Below are 10,682 nucleotides of genomic sequence, written 5' to 3' on the forward strand. Positions count from 1 at the left end.
AGAGCAATATCTTTTGGGACTTTTATCACAGAAAAATGGCAATTGAAGAAAATTATGTGAACTTTTTGAACTCAAGTTCCCCATCATCCAACGTGGGAATAAAATTAAATTTTGTATTTTTCATAAACTAAGTCCACTACGACACTATCTTAGACCTGAGTCATGTGAAATGGAATTTCTTGGAGCCTAGAATATTTGTTTATAAACTTCTTTTATGATTTTAAAAGAGTTTATTTGATGAAATTATTTAGCAGTTGTCTTCTCTTCCTTCCTTAATATGCACAAACCCATAGAAATAAAGATTGTGTGGGGGTGTCATGAATTAGTTTAACATGAACCAACATTTGTTATTTTATATCTATAGCAGAACAAGGCCAGAAGGGCTGAAGGGAAGCACAATGAAGATAAGCCAATTTAGACTACACACAGTACTTTCCTTACTTACTTGAAATCTGTAACTGAAGTTAGTACTCTACCTTTTTCTAATACTAAGAAAGCAAGTGGTTTTTCTTTCTTTGTTTTAAATTTTGTTTTATCTAATCACATTATAAAACTAATATGTCAAATTAGTTGAGCTGAAGTAATGTGATGAATTGATATGCTTATTAGGTTTAATAAACGCAAATTCAGAATTTCATGATGAAAATAGTAGATACGAAAATTGCAAAAATAAATATAATAATCGGAGATAGACAGAGAGGAACTTACAAGAAGCTACGATAACGACATGCTTTGGCGACAGGCTCACAGCGACGGCGACCGGCAAAGACGAGTCTGTGGAAGAAGAATAACTTACATGCAGATTCACAAATCACAATGAGATAGAGAGAGAGAGAGAGAGAGAGAGAGAGAGAGAGAGAGAGAGAGAGAGAGAGAGAGAGAGAGATTTACATGAAGAGGATGGCGCGGCGGCGGGCTCAGCGGAGGAGAAGAAGAAGCTCTGTTCTCAAGCGGAGGATGACATGTTTTCTCAGGCATCGGAGAAGAAGACATTCTGCTCTCTGCTTCTCTCCGTGACCATGACTCCGTCTCTAGTCTCTACTCTCAGGCGTTGGAGGAGAAGAAGAAGCCTCACTCTAAAATCTGATTCTCTAAAGGTTTGGGATTAAATTTTGGAGAAATGAGTGAAACGAGGAATGCAGAAAGCAAATGCGGGACTGTTTTTTGTTGATAAAAATCGTCGGCTATTTCGTCGATTTTAATTAAAATAAAAATCAACATTCTAGCCGTCTATTTTAGATAATAAATCTATACCGTTTGCTTAATTTAGAAAATAGATCTCTATCATTTAAATTTATCGACGTTAAAAGCTGTCGATATTTTAATTATTAAAATAGACAACCTCTTCGTCGATTTTAAAGGAAAATAATTTTCATCCACCATTTCGTCGGTGATACGACGACAATATAAAAATGTTAGAAGGTTGCCAAAATAATAGATGATATCGTCGTCGATTTTAATATTTTATTTCTAATCATCTCTTTCTCATTTTATCGACAACAAGTCGTCGAAGAATATCAATAAAAAATTTGGCCGTCAATTTTTGTCGTCGATAATTATCCTGTTTCTTGTAGTGATCCTAACAAAACACAAAGAACTCTTAACAAAAATGCAAATGTGATGTTAGAATAAATAGAAATATGGTAAAAATGTTAAGAAGATTTTTTTAGTATATGGTATAATGTTATTATTTAGGGAGTATTTGAAAAGATGTGAAGGTTGTTTTGTGTATACTTATAAATATAAAAGAATATATAGTATGGTAGGATATAGTCTACACTCTACTGCATGGTTGCTTCTCTTTAGATGTGTTGGATTAAGTTGAAATTTGTTAGAATTTATATTTTATGAATTATGACTATATAAAATTTGTAAAATTTAATTTTTGAAATACATTGTTATTTTTTTAAAATTTGTGAGATTAAATTTGAATTTGTTAAAATATAATTTCATTTCTGGAGAATTCTAGAAATAACTTATTATTTTGTTGGCAAATACATATAAATTATTATTTATAATTGAAATAATTTTTGTAATAATTAATAAAAAAAACTTTAATGTTGGAGAGATTATGACAATTTAAAACAGTCACTAAATACAAAAAAAATTGTCACATGAATTAGTAACTTAATGATGGTTTTGAATCGAAAAATCATTACTAAAAATATTGTGACAATTTAAACAGTCATTAAATAACAAGACATCAAAGTCACACTTTGTTGCAAAATAAAAATAAGATCATTTTGCATAACAAGAAAAAACCTCAAACAAACAATGATTCAAGTGTGAGGCACTCAGTAATTAATAAAAGGTCCGAGAGAGACAAAGCATATATACCTGATGAATTAGTAAAAGTGAAATAATTGATCATTCGAATAAATAATTGACTTATAGATGACAAAAAAATCTCATAGTTCTAAAAGAAAGAAAAAAAAGGCTTAATGATACAAGATTAATAATAAAAGTCAGTAAAGCATTTGGTTGAATCATTTCATCGAACATGTTGTGAAATTAAAAAAAAAGAGAATTCAAAATTTAATTTGAGAAGAAAAGATAACACCCTTAAACTTTAATTCAGTGTCTCAAAATAATTTTAAACCACTACCAAATCAAATAGCTACTTATTCATAATAAAGAACAAAAAGTTGCATTGTTTGAAGCATATCATTGTGTGGTGGCGGTTCTGAAAAACTCACGACAGCAACGAAGGATAGCAGTTCCGTCGCTGAGTTTGAAGCATAGCAAAGTGACTTTTACACCAACGCGAATGAAAACACGAATACGAACGGCGAAGGAATGTGAACAACCAAAAACACGAACGGCAAAGAAAGATGAACAACAAAAAATGCAAACGTCCTTGTTACCTTCTTTTCTCTTCTCATCTCAACGGCATTAGAGTTCTGAGAATTCTAATGTTATCTACTACTTGTATAACGACCGTGGCTCTTGAAGCCACGCGTCATTCTCTCAATTAACCAGAATAAAAAATCCCTCTTATTATCCATCTATCTATCTTTCACTTCAATCCCTCTTTCTCCCGTTCCCCTTCTGCTTCATTCTCTCCTCCATAGCCCACAAACTCATTCTGGTCCATATAATCGCTGTCCATCAACGCTCTTTTTATGGCTCTCCCTGGTTCTCAAAACCTCATTTCAGTAAGCCATATATCTCCATCTGGAACGCCATCTCTTAAACACTATTTTCGTCCACCCCCCATCTGGAAACCCTAACTCACCGAGCTGAGCGGAATCTTCACAATCACGGCGATGGCGCTGTTAGTTTCAGCTGGTGAAATGCCGGTGATGTTGAGCGACTAAGATATCTGTTGTGTGGTTGATGCACTCTCGAACGTCGACAGCCTTGGTGATACATGTTGGGTCGAGATCTCAACTAGCGCTCCCCCGTGAAGGTATTCTCTCGATTTATTTCTTTGTCTGGGACTAGGTCTTTAATCTCTTTGATTTAGGATTTTTCTGTCTGTTTTTGTTGTCTTTGATTTGAGATTTGGTATGTTTTCTGTTTCTGGATGGCTTCAGATGTTCTGGAGGTTTAATTTTAGCAAGATTAAGAAGATTGGTTTCCGTATGTGCTGTCGCGGTAAAAAAATCTCTGCCTTTATGATCTTTGGAAGAAATCTGATCATTCTGATAGTTGGTATAGGTGATTTGCGGCGTCGCCTCTGTGCCTTGAATTTTCCCCATTTCATTGGGTAAGTCACGTTGATTTCGCATTATACCAACAACATCAAGCTGTATCATTTTTGTTCATTGCAAAATATAGTCTCCAAATTAATCTTCATGTCTCTTCAAGAAATGGTTTTGGTATTATGTAGGCCGGTAATGATAATAATACAACACCAACTCTCTATCTTTTTGATCTGTATATACGTTTTTGTTTCACATGGAAATGTGGCTGGGGTATTGATCTGATTTGGAAAAAGTGGGAGAAAAGGTAATTGCAAGAAGAAGATAGAAAACATTTGTGCTTTCAGCAAGTACGGTGATTTGATAGGATCTCAAGAGTGGTTTGGAATTATATATTGGTATTTGTACCTTTTTAAAAGCAAGATATTTGCATTTCAATGTTGATATTTATGGAATTTTAGAAAATAAAAATTTATTGTATTTATATTATAAAGTGGCAAATTCTTTCCCTTTAAAGTGATGTTACCCTTGGTTTTTACTATTTCAGGGCTCAAACCAGCTGATTTGGCATATATAGTCTTCATTTTAATAACTTTTTACTTGCAATGAAATTTGGCATATATTGTTTTTTTTCTGGTTTTCTGATTTTATGGTATTTTATCTTCTTGATTATTTACTTTCTAAATATATATTTTGTTTCTCTCTTTTATTTATTTCTTTTTTCCTTGTCTGAATCTTTTTTTTCCTTTTGTTTTCTCGGGTGTTGAATTAAAACTCGTGTCTATTTAAGTGGTGAAGAATTTAGTGGTTGGTGTTCATATCCATTGTTTTCTTTTGCATTGTTAGTGTCTAGAGAAAATGAGTTATTTGGGTGTAGGTGTTAGTCCTGGAACAGTTCCAGTATACCATAGCACAAACCTGAAATTGTTCGATAAGAGAATCAAGATAGGTGAGTTGGTGTTAAGGTTTATGATTCTTGGTCTTGGAGTTGTTGCAGCTGTTCTTATTGGAACTGATTCACAAGTGAAGGTGTTTTTCTCCTTTGAGAAGGAAGCTAAATTCACTGATGTTAAGGCTTTGGTGTAAGTATCTATTAATCTATGTTCTATGTTAATTTCTAGCAATAAAAGTGTTGCATATTTTGTTGACCTAATTCGTTAGTTTTTGATGGATTAAAAAACTTTGCAGATTCTTGGTAGTTGCTAATGGTTTGGCTGCTGGATACTCTTTGATTCAAGGACTCCGTTGTGTTGTGAGTTTGGTTAGGGGAAGTGTTCTCTTCAACAAGCCCTTAGCTTGGGCCATTTTCTCTAGTCAGGTACCCTTTTACATTTGAAAGATCACATCCTACTTTTTTTTTGTTGTCTTATACATTGTGGTCAAAACACAAGATTATCAAGATTCTTGCATCAACATTTTGCTTTTTCCTCGAGAATTTTGTTGCCATGTTGATTAATATCACTTATTTTTTTATAAATTCATGCAAAGACATAATAAAAAAGTAATTTGTCATTATGTCCATAGTGATATAACATGAGTGACAATATATATTTTTTTATTTTACAATTTTAAGTTTTCTAGGTTCCACAAGTTTAGGTAAACTTTCAAGTTTGATAGGCTTAATTTAAAAAAGAAGTTTTATTTGTTTGTTCTCACACCAACTTGGTTCTATGAAATGAGGTGATGAACCCATGTGAAATTAACTAGGCAAAACTGTCACACCAACTTAATTAATTAGTATTGCTTGTGCTATTTTATCATTGGGTTTTAAGGTTTAGCGGGTTTCATAGATATTTAATTTGATTGTATGGTAATTAGCTAATTTTAGGTGCTTAATTACTTTGGTTAGATAAAGATAACTCTTTATTTACTTCACTTCCTAATTGATTAATTTTTCTTTGAAGATTAAAGAAACATACCTTTATTGTACATAGATGCACACTTCTTTTAGCTTCGTTAGTTAAAACGTGGCTAATTTTTTGGTTCTAGCAGCAATTGGAACAAAGCATGTGGAAAAAAAAACACAATGAAAGTGAGACACATAATAAGATCTATACACAATCCATATGAAAACACTTCAAATGCTCTCCGAATATCCTAGAAATTGTAGGCATCAGATTGAATTTGGTTTTCTAATATGTAATTCATAGTAGCTTTGAATAATTTTGATTCTTTTTCTGAACTCTGTCTTCATGAAGAGAGATCCTTTTTTTATTTTTTGTTAGGTTCTTCGTTTTCAGTATGCAGTGGTTTTATTAGGGTTTGCAATTGTGTTCCTGATTTCCCACTGGGGTTTGCGTGTTTTAAATATGAGTTTTGTAAACCACCCTCTGCTGAATTGCTGATCACTTCGATCTTTGTTCTCATTATTTAGCTATCACCAGCCATGACTGTAGCAGCTTCAGGAGAAATCGCTCGAACTATTGTCGGCATCTTAGGTCTCTCTCAGGTACTCTAATTAATTAGTTACTTCAATTGTATCTACTATATCATCATTGATCTTAATTACTTTCTTTTGTCTTGCTCAGAAAATATAATTTCTGCCTTTCTGTTCTTGTCCTCAGTGTAAGTTTGATATATTTCGCCTTCATTCTTAACTATTCCTTTTTATGAGGCCATATTTTTGTCATTTTTTATCTACATCTGATCTTCCTAGAGTAAAAAGGAAACAATTGTCTTAATTAGGATTATGCAAATCACTTAATTAATTAGTATTACTTGTGCTGTTCTATCATTGGGTTTTAAAGTTTAACAGGTTTCATTAATATTTAATATGATTATATGGTAATTAGCTAATTTTAGGTGTTTAATTACTTTGGTTAGATAAAGATAACTCTTTATTTATTTCACTTAATAGAGTCTTTCTCAGATACAGTTGGTACAACTACAAGTTACTTCTAAGTCTTTAAGATTACTTACTATATATATTAATTTTTAAACATTTAATTTGATTCCCCTATATTCTAAAGTTTTCTTTTAAGAATAAAGCGTACAATTTTATTTATTGATGACAGATTGACATTAGATTTCTGGAGATTTTCATGTACTTATCGCACTATAATTTATATTTTATAAAATAAGATTAAGAATTATCACATTTTCTTTTAAAAATTACATACAATTAATTTTATGTAAAATTAATCGTTGAAAATCGTTAAACGGTAATTTATTGTTAAATATATTTAATTATTTAAGATTAATTATTAATTTAAGACAAAAATATTTATTTTTCTTTCGTGTTATTTCGATCTGTTTTTGCTTTTCTGGTTGAAGTGCAAAAAATTGTGTGTCTTGATTTTTGCCTGGATTGTTGCAAGTTGCTATGATATTCCTTCCTTTTTTTATAATGGGTTTTCTCTATTTTGTGTTTTAGAGAGATCCAAAATCCTGTGAGTCACGCAATCCAATGTGCTCGAAGCCTACACCAGCTTTCAAAAAGTCGCCAAGTAACGCTTCCTTACCTATTTCCTTCATTTCTTTATTCTAATTTTTATCTCATTGAAAGGAGCTGGTTTGTTTCTTATAAAACTATTTGGTGTTCTTGTGGGGTCCATATTGAATTTGCAGGTATCATTAACATTTTATTTCATCCCCATTCCCATTCCCATCCCCCCATCCCCAAGATCTGCACATAAAGGAATTGAGAGGCAAATTTGGTTTTGTTGTCTTTTTTCTTCAGTTACCTGTTCTTCAATTGTGTAACAGTTTTTTGGTTCAAAGATAAAATACTTTTGGGTGAGTTAAGTAAGACTATTACTTACTTATTTTTTATATAAATTATTCTTTTGTTTTCTTGTGTGGGTTTATAAATTTTACCTTTTTATGATATGTGAAAGTTATAGGTGTGTAAAAATAAGTTAATGTATTTATAGGGTGCAATTGTATTCACTGGTTTATTGTTTTTTTTTTCTGGTTTTCTGATTTTATTGTATTTTATCTTCTTGATTATTTACTTTCTAAATACATATTTTGTTTCTCTCTTTTATTTATTTCTTTTTTTCTTGTCTGAATCTTTTTTTTCCTTCTGTTTTCTTGGTTGTTGAACTAAATAATTAATAAGTATTGTTGTTTTGTCTTTTTTTACCATTTGCTTTAGATTGGAGCTATTTATCTCTTATATTTCTAACTGTTGAATTATGCCTTTTTATGCATTCAATTTCGAAAAACTATTGTGTTAAAACAGTGCAAAATTCTTTAAACCCTAAAGAATTGTGTTATTTTGATCTGTTTTTGCTTCCCTGGTTGAAGTGCAAAAAATTGTGTCTTGATTTCCGTCTGAATTGTTGCAAGTTGCTACGATATTCCTTCTCTTTTTTATGATGGGTTTTCTCTATTTTGTGTTTCAGAGAGCCTTGACTTCTAATATTTTTTCTACCTTTCATTCTGTACAGAGTACTCTAATAAAATAATTACTTAAATTGTATCTACTATATCATGATTGATCTTAATTACTTTCTTTTCTCTTGCTCAGGAAGCATAATTTCTGCCTTCCTGTTGTTGTCCCCAGTGTAAGTTTGATATATTTCGCCTTCATTCTTAACTATCCCTTTTTATGAGGCCATATTTTTGTCATTTTTTATCTGCATTTGATCTTCCTAGAGTAAAAAGGAAACAAGTGTCTTAATTAGGATGATGCAAAACAATTAATTAATTAGTATTGCTTGTGCTGTTCTATCATTGGGTTTTAACGTTTAACGGGTTTCATTGATATTTAATTTGATTGTATGGTAATTAGCTAATTTTATGTACTTAATTACTTTGGTTAGATAAAGATAACTCTTTATTTACTTCACTTCCTAATTGATTAATTTTTCTTTGGAGATTAAAGAAACATACCTTTGTTGTACATAAATGCATACTTCTTTTAGCTTTGTTAATCAAAACGTGGCTAATTTTTTGGTTCTAGCAGCAACTAAAACAGAAGCATGTGAAAAAAAAAAACAAATGAAAGTGAGACACATAATAAGAGCTATATACAATTCATATGAAAACACTTCAATTGCTCTCCGAATATCCTAGAAATTGTAGGCATCAGATTAAATTTGATTTTCTAATATGTAATTCATAATAGTTTTGAATAATTTTGATTCTTTTACTGAACTCTGTCTTCATGAAGAGAGATTCTTTTTCGATTTTCTGTTAGGTTCTTCGTTTTCAGTATGTAGTAATTTTATTGGGATTTGCAAGTGTTCCTAATTTTCCACTGGAGTTTGCTTGTGTAAAAATAAATTGAAGAAATTATGTTGACCTTTTTTTAGGTTGCTAGGATGTCCTATTTTGATTTTTCAATTTTAGATGGAAAAGTGATCATGAGTGTAATTATAAGGGGTTAAAATATTTCTTCCAAATTGATTATAAGAATAATTGCAGATTTATTGTTATATGAATTTTTGCTGGAATCTTTATGTACACACTAGCTATTAAATTATTTCACACTATATGCCCATAACAAGATTCTACGCCAATTTCTAATTCATATGATTAATAATTAACAATTAGTACTTAATATTAGTTTATTTGGGGCCGGCTTTTAATATTTATCCATGAACCTTGCAATTCTGGTCCCTGCTTTGAATAGGTCTGGTGTTGATGAAGAGCTTCGGGTGGTGCTTATTAAAGGTCATGTAAAGGCTACTTGATTGGTAAGTTGTGTTTTAGTCTCAATTTGATAGTGCTAAATATTGTGGCTAAATTTATTGAAGGTTATAAAAATTCATGAATCTATAAATTCTAAAACTTTAAATGTGTCAGATTTTACAATTTTTGTGCTTATTTAGGATTGTTTTAAATCAATTTTGGGTGACTTCATTGTATATCATTATTTAAATAAAATTTTACATTATTTAAATAGGTTCTTTTAATATCATTGGTCACTCTAATGAGGTCTTATATATGTTTCTTATATTGTGTTCATTGCTGCGTGTCCTGAATGTTCAATTTTAAATTCTCATTTTGTTGTGAGAGTCACAGTTTTCTCACCTCTTTCTAGCTTATTGTGTTGTTTTCTTATAAAATTTGTTTTAGTATTTGGCCTCTATTTTTTCTTTCAAACTTTTCATCCCATTTCAATATGAGAATTGTCATGGATATGATAAATAAGATTAATCCTGAAATTACCTATCTTTTGCTGGGGATTTCACATTTTGGAGTTCATTGCAGGAGAGTGGAAGTAAGAGATAGATAAGTAAATACTACACCATAAGCTTTTGACACTAAGGGATAGTCAAAATCCTTTATGGCTAGCTCTCTTTTTAAAAGGAACCAATTATATGCATTCCCAGCTATTCCTCTCGCTTTAGATCTCATATTTTTTACTTACCAAGTCTTGCATCATCATTTGATAATAATATGAACTCATATCAGTTCCAAGAAATATTTAAATTTTGAAGTATGCATTTAAGTTTGTATTTCTATTATCATGATAAAAATTGGGTTTCATGTTAACTGTATGACTAAGCAATAAATAATTCAATTAAAGAGCATCATTGATATGTTTGTTGCTTTTATGCAATGAACAGAAGGATTAAAATAGTAAAAAATATGTTCCTGAAGTTGTTTGTGATATGTTTTGCTAATTTCAGTGGATGATATTCCAACTCATGAAATTGAAGTTGCTTCACGGCTAATGAACACGCTCTAGAAAAAGGACCAATTATTCTCTGATTTCGAGGTCAGTTCCTTAACCAAATAAATGAAAAGTAACTTTTAACATTCAAGTGCATTGTTACTTATACTTTGGTAGCTGCTTTCATTGCCCTGTTCACATATTTTACCTTTTTCTCTCACATTTGGTTAAGTTATACGTAGGCCAATCTTGTGCATATCTTGCTATTTCAACCCGCTATAATTTTCAATTGATGCCTTTTACATTCTATGTTAATGCACTCTTTAACGAAAAGAAACAAAAGATTGGACAATGTTGTTAATTGTAAGTGGCCAATGTACAATTTTAGAATTGATATTTGAATTGTAAATCATTTGTTATTTGTTAGAAATTCAGAAAATTATGTGCACAATTGTACAACTGTTAAAATTCAC

General features: G+C 31.0%; 1 protein-coding gene across 1 annotated transcript; it reads left to right on the forward strand.

The window, feature by feature from the left end:
* Window positions 1-4,414: 4,414 nt before the first annotated feature.
* On the forward strand, window positions 4,415-5,420 carry LOC107464949 (CASP-like protein 2B1). Its single transcript, XM_016083913.3, has 2 exons — window positions 4,415-4,726; window positions 4,833-5,420. The coding sequence occupies exons 1-2, from the start codon at window positions 4,503-4,505 to the stop codon at window positions 4,978-4,980; spliced, it is 372 nt and encodes a 123-aa protein (XP_015939399.3). The 5' UTR covers window positions 4,415-4,502; the 3' UTR covers window positions 4,981-5,420.
* The last annotated feature ends 5,262 nt before the right edge of the window (window positions 5,421-10,682 follow it).

The sequence above is a fragment of the Arachis duranensis genome, chromosome 9 (assembly GCF_000817695.3).
Source record: "Arachis duranensis cultivar V14167 chromosome 9, aradu.V14167.gnm2.J7QH, whole genome shotgun sequence".
Classification (NCBI taxonomy): Eukaryota; Viridiplantae; Streptophyta; class Magnoliopsida; order Fabales; family Fabaceae; genus Arachis; species Arachis duranensis.

Coding starts and splice junctions, on each gene's coding strand:
- LOC107464949 (XM_016083913.3), top strand. CDS start 4,503: ATGAGTTATTTGGGTGTAGGTGTTAGTCCTGGAACAGTTCCAGTATAC. Junction 4,727..4,832: donor ACTGATGTTAAGGCTTTGGT/GTAAGTATCTAT, acceptor AAAACTTTGCAG/ATTCTTGGTAGTTGCTAATG.